Source organism: Drosophila guanche, unplaced genomic scaffold (genome assembly GCF_900245975.1).
Source record: "Drosophila guanche unplaced genomic scaffold, DGUA_6, whole genome shotgun sequence".
NCBI lineage: Eukaryota > Metazoa > Arthropoda > Insecta > Diptera > Drosophilidae > Drosophila > Drosophila guanche.
Window position 1 is genome coordinate 796,779 of NW_022995743.1, and position 17,965 is coordinate 814,743.

Sequence of the window (17,965 nt, forward strand, 5' to 3'; positions counted from 1 at the left end):
TCAAAACTAAAACCGAACCGAACTGAAGCGAGCACTCTGCGGCGACCCTTCACCTCGGCTTGGGCTTTTTTAATTGTTTTAATCATTCATTTCACACCAAATCCGATTAGCAGTCGCGACTCGCGGATTCCCCAAGTCGGACTTCCGTTAGCGGGTCTCTCTCTCTCTCTTGCGAGGATTTAAAACATTTTTGGGGAAAACTCAAAAGGTTAATACATCGCGTAATCACAGTTTGCCAAATTGTTTATGTTGCTTACGACTTCGCAACCAGTTTCGTTTTCGTATTAATAAAATTCAATAAAATGCAATTGTGCCCACATGGAAAACGTTTCCGAAAACGAAGACCCCAAAAACATCATCGCACTCGAACACTCGAAATGTGTGATGAGGCGGTGACGACGAAGCCGACCAGTTTGCATTCAGCATTTTGAGTGCTGAACCAGTTGACGGCTCGGCGGCTGCTTCGGGCCCAAAGACAGAGACTGTGCCACAGCGGCGCATCTTTTTTATTGCAAAAATATTGAAAAATGCGTCAACAACAACATCATCGAACATCATGCATACATACATATGAATGGTATGTACATATACATATGCATATGTATGGAAGATCTTGTTGGTCACCGTGACCTTAACACAAATTTCGATTTTAGTTTTATTTCGAGAAGGTGGTGGGGGCTACGTGCATCGGGTTTTTCTCATGTCTCGGGATGCGCTGGATGTGCTGATGGATACTGAGCCAACTTGCCGTTCATTAATAAAACCCAAGACTTCGGACATTCGGACATTCGGACATTCGGACATTCGGACATTCGGACATTCGGACATTCGGACGAGTAGTTGACTCATTCCCTGCCAACTCGTAGAATGCGAGCAACCAATATATATGACGGTTCATTGAAACCCATGCCAAAATCAAACAAACAAAAAACACATTAATAATTTGTCTTTTGGGACAGAATTTGTTGTTGGCCATTTGCGTGGGGCTTTTTTCGCCATAATCGAGCGTTCACACATAAGCTCTCTGACGGGGCGGCCGTGACTGAAGAAAGTCAAGAATAACCAGATCGGGCTCGAGTAGATTAGCTGGAATCCGCAGAGACAGATCGTAGACACATCTGATTGGCTTGATAGGTATTTGGATTCCATTTTAGCTGCAAGCTGCTGGACAATAAGTACATTTATTTTGAATCAAAATCGAGCCGTTGGCAAGTGGTGTCTCGGGTGACGTCACAGTTGCGCATTTGCTGCCATGTATCGACATGCTTCCCTGGCTGTCCGCGCCTTAACACAAGTTGTTCGCCTGCTTAAATGTAGGGGGGCTCAGTGGGTTAAGTGCAAAATGAAAACAAACCAAAAACAAAGACGACCAACAAATGAGCTCCCTGTTTCGTAGCCTTAATAATAGTTTTTCGTCGAAGCGCGAAAATGTCGTCAAGGGTGCGCTGATCAACACACTGAACGAGAATGCCCGCGAAATCGAGTTTGAGGTCAAGCAGAAGGGATTGGGTAAGACTCTGCACTCTGTGAGTCTCCATGAATCATTGCTAATTTGGGACACTCCACATTTCAGAGGTCGTAGGGCTGTGCGAGCAGACAAGTGCACTGTGCACCACCTTGGAGGCCCTATTTCTACATGGCCTGAAGGACTCGTTTCTGTCGGCCACCTACAATGTGATTGCAGGCGACGTAGAGCGGCGGCCAGACCCCAGCTTCTGGTCGCCCTGCATGGTGTTCATGCACAAGCAGGTGATTGAGCAGATCCAGGGACTCAGTCAGATTACCTCGGAGATCGGCCAGTGTCGCGCCTGGGTGCGCCAGTCCCTGAACGAATCGGTATTCTCGTCGTACCTCAACATCGTGCGCAAGAACAGCTCGGCCATGTCGCACTACTACAAGCGGCACGCTCTGGTGAAGGATGCCGATGGCCTGGAGACGGCGGCCAAGATAATGGAGAGCCTCGAGGCCTACGTCCAATTCGACTTGCCCGTGAACTCGAGCCTGTTGAACCACTGGCCGGACTACTCTCTGCAGCTGTCGGATCTGTGGACGCCTGCCCTGAAGTCATGTCCGGTATGCTCTGCGTTTGGGTCTGCTATATCTGGTTGACTATTTTTCACTCTCCCCTAAAGATCAGCAGTGGAATAGACATAGCCAGCTCACTGGGATCCGATATTGTGGCCATACCCACCCCGCAGCCTCTGCAGACCAACGAGCTCTTTTCAGAGTCCATTTCCAATAGCCCTTTCAGCCGGAGCGGCAACTTCGGAGTGCCGGACTTGAGCCAGCGCGAGAACCTCGACCTGCTCATACAAAAGTTTGACGAAATGGACGTTATAAACGAGGAGCTGTCCCCGCCCGCAGCAGCGGCAGAAGCGAGTGAAGCTGGAGAGGCACTGGCACGCTCGGGGAGCATTCAGAGGTCGCGGAAGCGGTCCAAGCGTCACATTGAGGAGTCCTTCGCAGACCTGGCAGATGGAGAATTGACCGGTTTGCCCCACGGCAGCAATTCCCTGTCCAATCTTATGCAGACCTCCTGGTCCGGCGACCTGGATCTGTCGCCCACGGCCATCGATGAGCCGTCCGCATCGAGTTTCTTTCAGCGCTCCGTGAGCATGAGCAGCTCGACCAGCCTGCGCTCTCCCACCACAGATCGTTGCAGCTACAACGCCCTGCTGCGGAAGCACGAGAACAACCGCGAGAGTGGAGCTGGTTGGTCGGAGATTTGGGAAAAGTTTCGGGCCAGTGCCTCCACCTTGAATGTGGCTCAGGCTCAGGTTCAGCGGGAGAGCGATCCTCCAGTGTCCGAGGACTTGAGTGACCTGCAGTCCCTAGATGTAAGAATGATTCAGCCAGAAAGCCACATACTCTACCGCCTCTCTCTTTCCTCAGACAAACTCCGAATTTGAGCTGCTCGCCTCGGACTTTGACATGGCGGAACTCAAGCAGATGGTGGCCCAGCTCTGCCAACTGGCGCGCGAGCCTGGCCTGGATGCCCAGGGGTTTCTGTGCAAGAGCTGTCAGCACCCTCTGGGAATAGGCTACACGAACTTTCAGTGAGTGGGCCAGTGGAGAAGGGAGCTTGTTCCATCTATTGAAAAGTGCATCTCTTGCAGAGTCTGCGCGTTCAGCGGAAGCTACTACTGCAACAGCTGCATGGATGTGGAGATGCAGCTGATTCCGGCGCGCATAATCTACAATTGGGACTTTCGCAAGTACAGCGTCAGCAAGCGGGCGGCCACCTTTCTGGCCGAGTTCAGGTCGCAGCCATTCCTGGACATGCAGCTGCTGAATCCCAGCATTTACTTTGCCTCCGACGCCATGGCCGAGCTGCAGTCGCTGCGCATTCGACTCAACTTTATTCGCGCGTATCTGTACACCTGTGCGCCGACCAGTATTGAGCTGCTGCAGAATCACTTCTGTGGCCGGGAGTACCTCTACGAGCACATCCACCAGTACTCGATAGCCGACCTGGGTATGATTCAGCGCGGTGGGCTATGCCAGCAGCTGCAGAAGGCCTTCAAGCTGGGCGAGGCGCACGTACTCAAGTGTCGTCTGTGCCAGCTGAAGGGCTTCATCTGCGAGATCTGCCAGAGTCCAAGGGTGCTCTATCCCTTCCACATTAGCACCACATTTCGGGTAAGCCAACTGCCCTGTGTATTTCTGGTAATGTTTTCATTTATTGCTTAATTTCAGTGCGTGACCTGCGGTGCTGTGTTCCATGCGGAGTGCCTTAACGAACAGCAGCCATGTCCCAAGTGCGAGCGACTACGCAAGCGGGAGGATCAAGGACTCCAGGAGGCCGTGCAGACGCTTAAGCAAAAGCATGAGGCCGCCTAGGATTCAATCCGCCGAATAGTTTCTGTTTCTGTTACCAAATAAGTTGAAAAAGTGCGATATGTTACAATGGTTAACCCAAGAAAAGGCTTTACTCTACATTTAAACTAGGTTTAAGTGCATTACTGTTATGGCTTGTCAGCATTTACACCATCCTCTACTCAAATATGCACTATATACACATACCTATACATACATACAGCCATATATACTCGTTTATATAGAAGTTATAACTATTAACTCACCATTTTTGTTGTGTGGGCTTTGGGCCAATGACAGGTTCAAAGTACGCTCAAAGTTTTTGGAATGATTTTGGAATTTATTTATCTGATAACTGGAATGAGTCGGATGCTGAATAAAACGTTATGTTAAATGCTGGTTAATACTTCTAGTGACACCAAGTCTAACAACAATGATTGAATTCAATAATAATAATACATAATTATGTAGAACAGTACTCGTATTACATTCTATTCTGCATACATTCAATAGTACCGATGTATGGCCAAAAAGATTTAACAAATGTTCACCACACGCGGGATGATACTCGTAGATAGATCGTAGGTTAAGGATACTTTAGAGATTTTATCACACAATTTCGGCTATTTCAACTAATGAAGAAACGATTCTTAAATGGATGTGTGACAAAGATTCGTTGAAATGCTCTCAGTTGTTGTGCTTCGGTTCGGTTCGGTTCGGTATTGCAACTATGTAACATTCTTCGTGTTGTTTGTGTATTTCTCAGAGTATTCCCCTCCAGTTATTTATATTTTTTGGTGGTTGTTGGGTCTTTAACATGTTCAGTCTAGTAAGATATTCATATAGAGGCGCTCCTAAATACAATACAATCTTATTGAAACATACTCGTGCATCCACAATATTATGCATATAAAAGATTGCTGCTATATTGCTGCTTTGCTTTCATAATTTCACTAACATTAGGTGCTAATTCCTATATACAGAACTCTTTTTTTGATTTTTGAGGGCTTGCTGGCCCAGTGCTGACAGGGAAGACGCTACAGAGAGATGAGATACATACATAGATTGGGATGCGTGCCCTCTGTTCTCTGCCCTCTGATGAGTGTTTGTTATATTGTTCCTCTTTTATTTTCTGCACTTTTCCTAGAATTTTGAACAATAGGCTTTTGCACAATCACTCCGTACCACACATCCGTATATCCGCATTGGGGTACAGCTCATGGACATGAGAGACCTCAGCAGACCGTCGAGTTGCGCGCCACACTCCCCGCCGCCTGGGATTGCGGTCGAACGGGGGAGCCACTGCCGGCCGTTCCGGCTGCTCCGCCGCCGTAAAGGAAACTGGATTGCCGGATCACGGACACTGCTGCAGCGGCCACGCCTGCTTGGGGCGGTGGTGCTGGTGCCCGATGCTTCTTCAGAGGTGCATAGGCTGGCTTCAGCGCTGGCGGCAGTGTAACTCCCCCCGGAGCCGCTGCATTTGTGCTGGCATTGTTGTTGCAGACAGCCGTTATGTTGTTGTTGATGCTGATGTTGTTGTTGCTGGGCGTCTGGGCAGCTGCAGCGGAGAAAGACAGAGAGAGGAAGTGGGGAGAGAGAGAGATATGTATATGTACAAAACTGGATAGATAGCGCAAGAGATAGATAAGTAAATGTGGGGGATATCTAGATCAATGTGTGTGCAGGCACAACTCCAACGAAGCTTACAAATGATCAACGGAAACGCAAAAGAGAACCGAAAAAGGTGTAAATGCAGCGAAAAGCAGAACTCAAAGACCTCACAGATGTAAATAAACAAAACAGGTGACGAAAGGATAGTCGTAAAATAAAGACAAGCCAAAGTGTGGCTAAAATATCGACTGAAATACTATAAATGACCGCAGATGTAAACTAGAGTAGAACTCTAAGGAACTTAGGGAACACCGCGGAGCATCGTTGCTGCTTTCTTTTATATGTGAAGAAATTATAATACAAAACAAATGAAGTGGTGTTGACATGTTGACGTATGTAAATCCAATTGAATTTTGGTTTATTGTTCCATCAAAAGATAACTTCAAAATTAAAACAAACAATTATATTCGTAATGTGCCTGTTGCATACTAGAACTAAAATTCATCTCATCGGATATCGGATCGGATATATAAAATATGTGTGTGTATGCATATATGTAGCAGAGATGTGTGAGTGTGTACAGATAGGTAAAAACTATATATATAATGGGGATACAATTAAAAAGCAGGAGCTACATGTATTACAAATGTTTTTTGTGTGTGTGTGTGTGGATCGATTGAGTGGGGGGATGTGGAAGAACTCTTCTCTTTACATATACACACACAGTACATATACATATACATGGATATAGGATATGTTATATCAGATATAGCTATGCGTAATAATATTGTGTGTGTGTGTGTGTGTGCTTAGTGGTAATATCGCGTTTCGGTTAACATATTTTATGGAGAGGATCTGCATACATAATGCGATCTCCATCCCCCTAACTTTGTTTTGAAATTTAACAAACATTAACATTAGATGGTATCAAAATAGATTATGTTTGGATAAAGCTATTCAACTTTAGGATTATGCAATATACAAAATAACATTCTTCGCTTCGAACTGCCTGGGCAGCGATGCTTCTACATTCTTTATACATTTATTTATTGGCTCGTTAACAGTAAAATAAAACAACAATAATCCAAAAAGATTCCTAAAACTCTCCTGGTTATCATAACATATAATATATGCGTGTGTGTTGGATTGGATTGGATTGGATTGGATTGGGGGGTCTTCAGTTTGTTAAACAATCATAATCATAATCATAGTAAGTAAGTAATACACGTTTAAAATAAAATACTACTAATATATATTGTATAAAAGATAAGAATCGTTGTATGCGAAATGCCGGAGCGTGTGCCTTGAGAAACATAATTACATAATTATATAACAGCATTCCATGCGTGTATATAACAATAATTGCAGTTACATATACATATACTTATGTATGCATGTGCATGTGGTTGTGTTGATGCGTTTCTCTATATACTATACATTGACATGTATTTTAAACACTCACAGAACAGGCACACCCACACACTCACACACGACTACATACCGTTGCTCGCCTTAAACGTTCGACTAGGATAGATTTTTTGTATATTAAGAAACGGCGGCGGCTTGGGGAACTCGGTCACATTGTGGAATCGCTTCCCGAACTTTGTCTCCAGATCGATGACCAGACGCCCCACAGTGGCTCCTGCTGCTGCAGCTGCAGCTCCTGAACCTGCTCCTGTTCCTGTTCCTGTTCCTCCTCCTGCCGACAGTCCGGAATTGCTGCCAAACTGATGCGAGGCGTTGGCCATGTGCGTGGGTGGCGTCAGCGGTGCATTTGGCCGTATGGATGAGTGCCGCTGTGGCGGCACTGGCGCTCCAGCTCCCGACCCAGATCCGGATCCAGCCTGCAAGAGAAAGAGAGAGAGAGTTAGTTGAGTCGCTTTTGTCCCATGTTTCTCGGGTAATCTCAGACAGCTCTAGTTACGTTGCGCTTGCCGTTGGGCATCAGCATTCGGATAACCTTGAATGATGGGCGGACGTGGCTGTGCTTCCGTTTTAGAATTTGCCTAAGCGAGAGCAGCCTCTTGAACAACCAGAACTTCACTCGAACATCCTGCTAGTGGACGCAGTTGGAGGATAAGGCATCAATGAGTACACGGCCTGGCAGTGGACAAGCAATGGAGGCCACTGGGCCACCGAAAAACAACGAAAGCGAGTGGAGCGTCGTGTGTCGTGTGTTTTGGTCACGTCTCACATTTGGAAAATCAATCTCCCTCACCTCCTCCCCCCCTTTGGCACGAAAATAGGTGAGTTATAAAAAAAGTACGACTGGCGCAGCCAGGAGGCTCCTACACAGAGAAGCGCCTGCGCAGGGAGAATCTAATCAGCGAGTCGAAAGCTGAGAGGCAGCTCTGCACTGCGCAAAAAGCGAACAAGCAAATGTTCTTTGGGATAGGTTATGGCCGTGACTCTGTGCCAGTGTGACACTGTTACTTCGTGACTGATTTGAACAGGTGGAGCCCCAACAGTCAACGCAAACCATATCCGTCACGATCTCATCTCTAATGAGAGCTTCTATCTGCCAGTCATTTGTCACCTTTGCCATTTGGGGCAACCTGTTGTTGTGTAGCTGCTAACGCTACTGTTGCTGTTGTTGCTACTCTGAATACTTTGCCACTTGGCTACTCACAGTGCTCGATTGTCGCTGCGGCGGTGGTGGAGGTGGACAGCTGCGGTGGGGCGGCGGGGCTGGTGGATTGATGGGGCCCCCATTCAAAATGATCGGCCTGACGGTCGATGATTTGGGGCTGGCCGTGGCCGATGAGGAGGCCGACGAGACGGACGCTGGGGCAGGCAGCGGCGGCAGTGGTGGCGAGGAGTTGCCATTCCCACCGTTCATACCGTTCCCGATGCCAACCGCACGGAACTGGTCGCGCAGGGCGGCCACACTGCTGCTGCTGCTCGAACTGGAGGGCGGTTGGGTGATGGGCGACGAGGAGGCTTGCGTCGTGCACGCCGCACTCTGCACCAGGGCCGTGTTCACGGCACTAAACGGCGCCGCAGATGCTCCTCCAGCTCCGATGTTGTTCAGATTGCTATTGGAGAAGCTGCGCGCCGGTGTCGGCGGTGGTGGGGGCTTCACCGATGGCCGTGCTACAGGAGAGAGGAGGAGAGACGTCTTTCCATTATGCTAATCTGGGTATTATGTTTGTGGTACTCACACTTTGGTGGATTGGGGGCACAGCGCATGCTGGCGACGCTGCCGTCGCTGCCCTGCAGCTGTGGCGCAGCCCGCATGGTCCCGAAATGCTGCTGGGTGGGGAACAAAGGCCCGGCCGCTGGCGGAGATCTGTGGAGGAGGCAGACGCACACATTAGTAGCGTTTAGGGCAATGGTCGTGGCCATGGCCAGAAATCAAAGCCAAGCAAATCGAAAGCCATAGAGATAAGCAAAAGCAAAAGCAAAACCCAAACGAGATCGATGATCGATGGATTGACTGGAGCGTGGTGTTGGGACTGAAGCAAGCGGTGTGCATACTTAGCTAGGGTTTACTGTGTGTGCTCTATACCTGGGCGACTTCATGCTGTGGTGCCGCGTCACCGCCGGGCGCTGCTGTCCGTTGACCAGAATCAACTGCTGGAGCCCCGGCGGCTTCGGAGCAAAGTTTGGCTTGCCAAAGCTGATGGCCGGCTTCTGCTGCTGCGACTGCGACTGCGATTGAGTCTGGGACTGCGGTTGAGGCGGCGGCGGTGTGGGCGTACTGCTGGCCGTCGAGGGGGGCGAGGTTTGCTGCGAACCACCACCACCAGCACCACTAGAAGGACCAGCACCACCGAATAGCGTTGACTTATTGGGCGCCAGGTTGCGCAGCGATCCCGTCGCGGACGTCTTGCTAGAGTTCAGCGACGTCGTGGAGGCACTCGCAGTGGTCTTTGCCATCGAACTATTTACAAAACTATTCCCTAATGAGATACTGTGGATACCATGGATAGTTGTTGTAGTTGTGATGGGTGTGTAGAGTTGTGTGGTGTGGGTGAGTGTGTGGAACAGGGAGGATAACCACAAATGCCCGTCAAAGAAATCCACCCGAAAATAAAGAAAGAAAATGAGGAATTTTTAACAAAAGTTTCAAAAATGGAAAAACCAAAGAAAATAGTATAAAACATCCAACATGCATGGCTGCTGATGGATTCAAGCAGAAACTTACTTCAGATTGGCCGCCTTGCTCTTGACGCTGCCAATGCCGCCGGCACTGACTGTGGCACTGGCACTGGCTCTGGCACTGGCACTGCTGTTGCTGCCGCTCTCCGAGAGTGTGGGCGAGGCGGCTTTGACGGGAGCAGCTGGTGGCGGGGCAGGGCGGGGTACGATGTTCATGCGCTCCAATATCGAATCACTTGAGTTGGTTTGCTGTGTCAGAAATAGATGCGTCAGTCATATGCAAAACAATTATAATTCTCCTTGCCAAGCTCCTCAAATACGAATTCCTCTACGTATAGGTTTCCAATCGCTTAACCCAGATTCATTGCTCAAAAAAGAGCAATTAGAAACAGCATTCCCTGCCTACCCTTGACATGGGGCCTCCCACTCCCCTGCACTGCTGATTCTTGCTATATTTATTCCCATATATATGGGGGGATTTATATTTATCCGTTCGCCCATCCGTGGGTCCGTGCTCAGCGGCGGCACTCACCTTTGGCGGTTGCGGTGGAGGTCCACGATTTGTTTTCAGATTTGCTTCTGTGGCATTGATATGTGCGCTGGGTGCGTGCGGCGACTGTTGCTGCTTCTGCTGAGCCTTCTGGCGCTTCAGTGTTAGGTGCATGGCCAGCTCTGTGTTGAAGTCCATGGGTCCGTTGCTGGCTGCGGCAGCGGCAGCGGCAGTGGCCGCTGTGGGGGGGCTGTGGCTTCGTTGCTGTTGTGCTGGTGACGCGGCCGCCGCTGCTCCGAGCGCTGGTGGTGGTGGAGGCGCTGCCGCTGCTGCTGCTCCGGCTGCGGGTGGCGGTGCGTGGGCGGAAAGCGGAAATCAATTGAGCAACGAAATACATAATTTGAATAAACATTTGCTAAACCTACTGCGATAGCCGTTCACGGGCTTCAGCTTCGGCATTTGCGAGTAGCCTTCGAACAGGCCCCCCAATTTCGGCGCTCCATTGCCAAGGCCGTTGCTGCTGCCGCCGCTGCTGCTGCTGCTGCTGTTGTTGTTGCTGGTGTTGGTGTTGTTGTTGTTGAGGGTTCGCTTGGCGCCTCCTGCAGCAGGATCGCCTGCCCCACAGACCTTGCCCGAAATCGCTGGCCCACTCTTGTCCACAGTGTTCGTCTTGCGGAGCTTGGTGCCCTTCTGTATGGAGCTGAGCAGGGCAGAGCGTGGATCTGCGCCACCTTTGCCTCCACCGCCGCCGCCCAGCTTCAAGCCGCCCATGGCCGGTGGCGGCGGGGGCCCTGGCGGAGGCGGTGGTCCCGGTGGGGGCGGTATGGCCATCTGTAAGTGGAAATAAAACAGTTTTATTTATTAATTTCGTTGCTCTTTTAGCGTCTTTTAGGTAAAGTAATTCTACTTTTTTCTTAGAGCTTCTCTTTAGTCTCATCTCCGCTTTGGATATTCTCTTCTGGCCACAATCTCTGCGTCTGCCTCGTAGGGGCTTTGGCTCAAGACTGGGTCTGCGTCGAGAGACTTCCAAAGCGGAGGTACCGCCAAGACCGCTGCCACCACCCACACGCCGCAAAGACACACAGCTACAGCCACAGACACAAACACAGACACAGGGCAAGAGATTTAATAATACAATTTCTATACTTATTATTTATGTCGTGTTTTGTCTTGTCTTGAGATTGACGCCTCGATAAAGCAGCCAGCGAGCAGCAGCATTCCCACGCACCGAAGCCAGACACGCTCTACGGGCCAATCGATGGATTTGCTGCATGAAAGATTTGAGTCTAGCTTGATATACCCCCTGGGAAAGAGTATTAACCAAAATAAGAAATTTCAAGCTCAAGCAGCGCGTAAAGCTGCAGAGTTTGACAGCCACTGGACCAGGCCGACATCCCACAAGCAGCCGGAGGCCATCCCACGTGATCTGTGCAGATCTGACAGTATGTATGGGTGTTGTCGATGCTGACTGTCTTTTGTTTTCACCATGCTCATGGCTCTCTTCTCCAAGCGGAGTAAATGTGCATTGAGTAGAAGGCGAAAGCGGTTAGCTCTAACCATTATCAGCAAATTATAATCAAGGTATTTCTATGGCATTACTGATAAGGCGCGGGGCAGCTTATGATTGCGATTCTAGATGATTTCCATAAAATGTTCTGTAAATTGCAATTCTCAATCAATTCAAATAGATTCTCTGCAATGAAGTACCCGAGTTGGTGCGCTTTCTGCTTCCTGGCTGTTCGTCTCTGTCCCGTGGAGGTAAGTCCACAAACCAAATAATAAGTGAGCATTTAACGAAACGGAATCCCCAACAGTCGCTAAGTCTGGTGGAACAATTGGAGGCCATCTATGAGAAGGCAGACACGCTGCTTTCCAGGTATGTTTTCACAGAGTAATTCCTACAAGAATCAAAGCTGATGGTATCAATTTTACAGCTTGAAAGAAGAACTGCAACAGCACACAAACAGATCCCAGAAGACCATCAAGCTGCTTCCCACATCCTGCCTGACAGCAGCAATCGATAGAAATGGTTTGTACACCCTAGAGGTCCCGGCACTGGAGCCCTTTCCCGTCTTTTGCGAGACTCAATTGGCAGGACCTGGCTGGACTGTGATTCAGCGACGCACCAACGGGAGCCTCAACTTCTTTCGAAACTGGGAGGAGTATAAGCAGGGCTTCGGAGACCTAGAGGGGGAGTTCTTTCTGGGACTGGAGAAGGTGCGCGCCCTGACTGCCCTCGAACCCTTTGAGCTGTACGTGCACCTGGAGGACTTTGATGGCGAGCGGAGGCACGCGAGATTCGACGAGTTTGCCCTCGGCAGCGAGGAGGATGCGTATGCGATGAATGCTCTGGGCAGATACACAGGCACTGCCGGCGACTCCCTTCGATCCCACCGCAAGATGAAGTTCTCCACCTACGATCGGGACAACGATCGGGAGTTCACCAAGAACTGTGCCTTCTACTATCTGGGAGGATGGTGGTACAATGCCTGCCTGGATAGGTACGTTTGTCCTTTATCTAAACTGCACTTGAACTCATGTCTCATATTTGCGATCTGTGAAGCAATCTAAATGGCCAGTATATCCAGGGCGGCAAGTACGAGGAGAAAATGTTCGCCCGAGGCATGTGCTGGCGCTCGTGGCGTGGCCACAACTACGGCTATAAGGTTACCCAAATGATGATAAGACCAAAGTGCCGAAATATTCCAAAGTCATGACTCACGCGTGAGACAGCGAAGGAGAAGAAGGAGGAGGAGATTCTCAATGAATAAAATATTTTACTTTTATTATGGCTTGAAGATCATCGTGGAACGAGTCGTAAACAATTTTCCATGTACAGACTCGATTGATATGCGAAATTTGTTTTCATTGAATCATCATCGCATCAGCGAATTGGCTGAGAATACAAATCGGAATCTTATTTAGTAAACGCATATGTACGATAATCATCATTGAAATAGTGGCCTGACATATAGTTTCCCCAACTTCCTGATAGACTATCGCCCTGAGTGAAACTTGACCTACGATTCGGAATGCAATTGATAAGGAAATCGATTCAGACTCGTGTTGCAAATGCTACAACACATCGATCCCTGCAGTCTAATAGATTGAGGCAACCGAGTCAGAGAGGACAAGATCATGGAGCTATGCTGGCTGTGCATTTCAATAGTGAGTGTGGGCTTCCACTTTTCCTATGGCAGTCAGAGTAGTTTGGAAGTTGCTTTGGAGAAAGCAGAGGGTCTGCTTTCCAGCCTCAGAACTCAAATTGAGGAGCTCAAGCAGATCTATGGAGAGGCAGTAACACAGAATAAGCCTCAGGAGGGTGAGTAGGAGGCTTCCTTTACAGGAAATCATCAACTAATCTGATCGCTTCTCTCCTGTCAGCTGTGGGCTATCCCTCGTCCTGCCTGGCTGCTTCCACAAACACCAACGGGGTCCACACCATACAAGTGCCGGGACTGGAGCCCTTTCCCGTCTTCTGCGACACTAGTCTGGCGGGATCCGGCTGGACAGTGATCCAGCGGCGACAGGACGGCAGTGAGAACTTCTATCGCAGTTGGTCGGAGTATGCCCAGGGGTTTGGCGACCTCAGCGGGGAGTTCTTCATGGGCCTGGAGCGACTGCACTTCCTGACGCTGGCCGAGCCCTACGAGCTGTTTGTCCACCTGGAAGACTTTTATGGCGGAACCCGCTACGCCCGGTACGAAGACTTTGTCATCGGCAATGCCTCCGCCTCGTACCCGCTTGCTGTTCTGGGCAAGTACTCCGGGGATGCCGGAGATTCGTTGAGTTACCAAAAGGGTATGCCCTTCTCGACCTTCGACCATGACGATTTGGGGCATGGATGCGCCATGACCTATGTGGGGGCCTGGTGGTACGACGACTGTCAGTTCAGGTGAGGGATCTTTCAGTACACTCTTCCTTGAAGACTGATTTCCATTGATTAAATTGGGTTTCAGCAACCTCAACGGACAGTACGTGGAAGGGGGCAGGTATGAGGCGAAGCTCTCGGGTCGTGGCATTTGCTGGATGACCTGGATGGGCTACGACTATGGCTATAAGGTCAGTCAGATGATGATACGGCCAAAGTGCTCCAATAGCATACAGAGGCAGCGGCAGCGCAGGCAGAGCCTCAATTTCAATTGAATTTCAATTCCCATTTCAATAGGATCTGAATCGTTGTTTTTGTTGATAAACTTTATCAGCGTTTACGCTTTTATTTACATTTTGATAATACGTTTTCACTGTTGCTTTCTGGTTTTGTTTTGTATTAATTTTCGGGTTTCGCACACACAAACGGCAAAAAACAAAAGTAATTCGTTTAATTTGAGTGAAACGCGCGTTGCTCTCCGCTCGCGATTTTGATTCGAAATGAAGAACTTAAACGGCTGCGCATGCGATGCCCCAACTTGGGGCCCCAAGCATAGCCAGTGAGAGGGAGAGGACACTTTTGTCCAAGGTGTGCATCAGTACAGGGTGGGGCGGACTCACTACACAAACACAAGCACTGGTAAATTCAGCTGAGCAGTCATCGCGTGAGAGCCAGTGCCCTGGAATGTCTCCTCACCCCACACAGCTCACACACTTCTCTCCTCCACTGCGCTATAACTGTGCGTTTGACGAAGACGATGGCAAAGGCGAAGGTGAGAGAGAGAGAGAGAGAGCACGAGAGATAAACTGAGAGAGAGCGTGTGTGTACAATTATAAAATTAGCTGTTAAGGTCGCTGAGGACAGCCAGCTGTGACGTCACAATTAACCAATCAAGTTTTGCGATATGCAAAACCGCAGGCCCCAACAAAGCCAGTGACAAACGAACATACACACCCAAGGCAGAGACAGAGACAAACGCATACATGCAAGAATGGGAGAGCGACATGAAGAAGACAGACAGACAAAGAGAAACTGCGATTGCAGCCAGCACCTGTCATCAACGTTGTAAACCGATGATCTCCTCCAGATAGGAGGATGGGAGCACACGAAAGAGACGCAGAAGAAGCAGCACAAAAAACGCTTAACCGTAAGCTTAGTCTTGTGCGTGAGTGTGAGTGGAAACGTGCGAAATATTTTGTAGTCTCAACTCATCAAACTTGTACAGTGGGACAGGCCTATTGAAAACTGGCCATCCCCCGACTGCATGATGCTCGATCTTGCCTCTGTGTGTGATTCATTGCGATTGATTCAGCCAGACGGATTGCCGCTTAATTGAACAGCTGCTGACGCTGCTGTTGTCTGGAATATTGAGTACCAGTACCCGGAGGAACCGTTGAACGTATGTATCTAAGGGATGGTGCTGGGTACGAGAATGATTTCATTTCAGACGAAGAAAAAATTAAGTTGTTGTACTCATTTAAATTCGGCTTAACCCGTTTTCTTGGGAACTTGGCATGTTTGATTATGATATGCACTGTACACTTATGCCCTTCAAGGGTAGAGGGTAGACATTCCATCAATATATTTCCTTATGGAAGCTTTTTAGGTATCAAAACCCACTCAAACTTGATCAAATATTAACTCAAACGATGCATGACTCATGAGCGAGTGCGAGTTCGCTGGAAATTAAAGGTATTATGGCCCAGGTATTTCTTCAGTTTCTCTATCTTATCTTTATCGCGACGGGCATTGCTTTTTCGATGGTGCTGGGTGGTGCTGGGGTCTGCGAGTAACAGAATTTGGCCAATTAGACAAGAAAACATTTGCACACAAATGTGAATGGTCATTTCCATATGTATAGTCAGAATCGCTTAGGATTAATAGCCTCTTGTCAACTAGGAATCATATACTCCACTAAAATATCCATTCCTATAATATTCTACAGGAAAGGTTCAATGACAGCAAGACGATTGATTCGATTTGTTTCGAGGTATTTCTCTGCTGATAGGGCGTTCAAGCGTGAGTCACTCCACTAACAGTCTCCCACACGCTTTCGCAATCGTTCCCATAAAAAATGTAATAATTTGAGGTCCGTTTTAGCTCCTGCTCCTCATCCTTAGGTTACAATTTGGCGCACATTCAATTAACGTTTTCGAGGTGTGTCTTCCGGGTCTCCATCCCCATCCGAGAATGCTTTGGATTGCCCCAATAAACTGTCATCAAGTTAATTGCCCCAAATGTCCGTATAAACAAGGGCGTGTGTGTCTGTTATGTTCCCCGATCTCAAGCGTGAGCGATGGACATCGAATCAAATTGAATCAAATCGCGGGAATCATCACCATCATTCCGTTCTTTCCGGCACGCACACACAAAAGCCGACAAATTGCCGTCCGGCCGGCCCGGACTGACAAAATGTATATCCATTATGTAAGTCAAATATTGTGTGTTAAATGCTTAACACGCCTATTGGAAATACTACGCTGTAAGACAATATCCAGAAAACGCAAAACGTTGCGTCAGTTCCACAGGCCCCCCTCCCTACCCGTCCCATTCCAACCACAAGGTGTCCCCGCAATCCGATACGATCCAAACAAAACCAAGCCAAAGCAGAGCAAAACAAAAGCAGATCAGGGCGAAGAAGCATAATCAAATGTGAGGCAACAACGTTCAGGGGACAGTTTAGTCAACTCCCAGAGGTTCTCTTAATGAAGGCAATTTGTTGAGGTTTTGCATTGTGTTTTGGTCTCTTCTTTTCTCTTCTTTAGCTTTTCCTTCTTTTGGCATATCGTTTTGTTTACTCGACAATTTCCGCAAAGTTTCTTTGGTGTTTTCATGGCGGTTTTTATGAATGGTTCCCAAATTAGATATTCTACGTTGAATCACTACTGCTAAAGAGAGAATCTTTAATTTTAGGGGCACTACACAAGCTAACTCTGTATCCTGGCCTATTTATACTAGATTCTATATTTTATTATGATTCATTTTACACATCTATCCTATGGTCCAAATCTAATCTAAAGTTTCCTTTCACTTAATTTGGCCAGTCAGACAGACAGCTCTGAATCAGACTCTGAGATGGAAATGTTAATTTCTTAGTGATTCATGCGGGTTCTGTTCTAAACGATTCTTGGGGAATAAAACCAGTTATATAACCCACACCATACATACATATAAATTAATTTATACGGATTTTCTATGTATGCAGTACAGAGCATGCACTGACTTTCGCTTTCAATTTCTTTTGTTTTTTCTGTCGATTTAGCTGCGGCTGCCTCTAGTTCCAATTACAAAGCCAAAGCCGTTGGACTAACAATTAACATTTACATTTCAATTGCAAGTCGTGCAGCAAGTAGTGGTGCTCTTGATCATCATTGCTCATGGCACAGGGGGACGGGGGATGAACGGGGCGGGAGTGGTCAGCATTTCATTGAAATTCCAAGAGCAACGCCACATGATAATAATATGTGATCGCAGTGCAAAGCACTTCCAGCCAGCCAAAAACGCAAAGACAACACGCTCCACACACTAAAACGGAACGAACGAACCATTTCTTATGCCAAATATTTTTAGAGATTTTGTTTACCATTATGTGAAAGATCGCGTATACCACAGAGGGCAGCTTGACGTAGATAAATACACTATGTTGAACAAAGTATTTGAAAAGAGCGGAGAACAATGGGAACGAAGCGAAAATAAATCTGCAAGTGATTCAGAATTCGGGTGGAGAAGAATGCATTTCAGATTACAGACGCATGCACATAGGCTGAGTCGGACTCATAGAGCATCAACCGGTAACATTCCGGTAACCTTGGTTCGCTTGCAGTTCAAAGTACATCCCACACATACATACATAGATATGTACATGCATATATGGAATGCGACACATCAATATTTCTAAACGCTGCGTTTTGAATTACTTCTGATCTAAGCTTTTCTCTGGGCATCATTTTGCATGAATTTTGTAATGGTAGCGTCTGCCCGTCCTCTGCTGCTACTCATTCATCGTCCCTCTCTTTATCTGTGTTTACCTGCCGCAGCTCTTCAGCAAGCCCCCCCCCCCCCCCCCCCCCCCCCCC

At 48.1% G+C, this 17,965-nt stretch overlaps 4 protein-coding genes across 4 annotated transcripts; 3 read left to right on the plus strand and 1 right to left on the minus strand.

The window, feature by feature from the left end:
* Nucleotides 1–1,329: 1,329 nt before the first annotated feature.
* LOC117579044 lies at nucleotides 1,330–4,258 on the plus strand. Its single transcript, XM_034264743.1, has 6 exons — nucleotides 1,330–1,509; nucleotides 1,574–2,073; nucleotides 2,133–2,837; nucleotides 2,893–3,056; nucleotides 3,117–3,639; nucleotides 3,697–4,258. The coding sequence occupies exons 1-6, from the start codon at nucleotides 1,377–1,379 to the stop codon at nucleotides 3,838–3,840; spliced, it is 2,169 nt and encodes a 722-aa protein (XP_034120634.1). The 5' UTR covers nucleotides 1,330–1,376; the 3' UTR covers nucleotides 3,841–4,258.
* Nucleotides 4,259–5,809: 1,551 nt separating this feature from the next.
* Nucleotides 5,810–10,970, minus strand: LOC117579147 (WAS/WASL-interacting protein family member 1). The gene is given in 9 exon segments (XM_034264896.1): nucleotides 5,810–7,271; nucleotides 8,057–8,520; nucleotides 8,589–8,716; nucleotides 8,936–9,340; nucleotides 9,575–9,777; nucleotides 10,061–10,309; nucleotides 10,311–10,353; nucleotides 10,440–10,849; nucleotides 10,926–10,970. Coding segments are annotated over 9 exon segments (2,283 nt in total). The 5' UTR covers nucleotides 10,956–10,970; the 3' UTR covers nucleotides 5,810–6,920.
* Nucleotides 10,971–11,690: 720 nt separating this feature from the next.
* LOC117579108 (ficolin-1) lies at nucleotides 11,691–12,809 on the plus strand. The gene is made up of 4 exons (XM_034264837.1): nucleotides 11,691–11,776; nucleotides 11,833–11,894; nucleotides 11,953–12,519; nucleotides 12,582–12,809. Exons 1-4 carry the CDS (start codon nucleotides 11,717–11,719, stop codon nucleotides 12,733–12,735), a joined length of 843 nt encoding a protein of 280 aa, XP_034120728.1. The 5' UTR covers nucleotides 11,691–11,716; the 3' UTR covers nucleotides 12,736–12,809.
* Nucleotides 12,810–12,955: 146 nt separating this feature from the next.
* Nucleotides 12,956–14,207, plus strand: LOC117579099 (microfibril-associated glycoprotein 4). The gene is made up of 3 exons (XM_034264825.1): nucleotides 12,956–13,340; nucleotides 13,403–13,913; nucleotides 13,978–14,207. Exons 1-3 carry the CDS (start codon nucleotides 13,157–13,159, stop codon nucleotides 14,162–14,164), a joined length of 882 nt encoding a protein of 293 aa, XP_034120716.1. The 5' UTR covers nucleotides 12,956–13,156; the 3' UTR covers nucleotides 14,165–14,207.
* Nucleotides 14,208–17,965: the final 3,758 nt, after the last annotated feature.

What these genes read in the sequence shown, in the direction of transcription:
- LOC117579044 (XM_034264743.1), top strand. Translation starts at nt 1,377, where the DNA reads ATGAGCTCCCTGTTTCGTAGCCTTAATAATAGTTTTTCGTCGAAGCGC. An exon ending in CTGCCCTGAAGTCATGTCCG is followed by an intron (nt 2,074 to 2,132) that starts GTATGCTCTGCG and finishes TCTCCCCTAAAG; the next exon opens with ATCAGCAGTGGAATAGACAT. An exon ending in ATAGGCTACACGAACTTTCA is followed by an intron (nt 3,057 to 3,116) that starts GTGAGTGGGCCA and finishes CATCTCTTGCAG; the next exon opens with AGTCTGCGCGTTCAGCGGAA.
- LOC117579108 (XM_034264837.1), top strand. Translation starts at nt 11,717, where the DNA reads ATGAAGTACCCGAGTTGGTGCGCTTTCTGCTTCCTGGCTGTTCGTCTC. An exon ending in GCAGACACGCTGCTTTCCAG is followed by an intron (nt 11,895 to 11,952) that starts GTATGTTTTCAC and finishes TCAATTTTACAG; the next exon opens with CTTGAAAGAAGAACTGCAAC. An exon ending in TACAATGCCTGCCTGGATAG is followed by an intron (nt 12,520 to 12,581) that starts GTACGTTTGTCC and finishes CGATCTGTGAAG; the next exon opens with CAATCTAAATGGCCAGTATA.
- LOC117579099 (XM_034264825.1), top strand. Translation starts at nt 13,157, where the DNA reads ATGGAGCTATGCTGGCTGTGCATTTCAATAGTGAGTGTGGGCTTCCAC. An exon ending in ACAGAATAAGCCTCAGGAGG is followed by an intron (nt 13,341 to 13,402) that starts GTGAGTAGGAGG and finishes CTCTCCTGTCAG; the next exon opens with CTGTGGGCTATCCCTCGTCC. An exon ending in TACGACGACTGTCAGTTCAG is followed by an intron (nt 13,914 to 13,977) that starts GTGAGGGATCTT and finishes ATTGGGTTTCAG; the next exon opens with CAACCTCAACGGACAGTACG.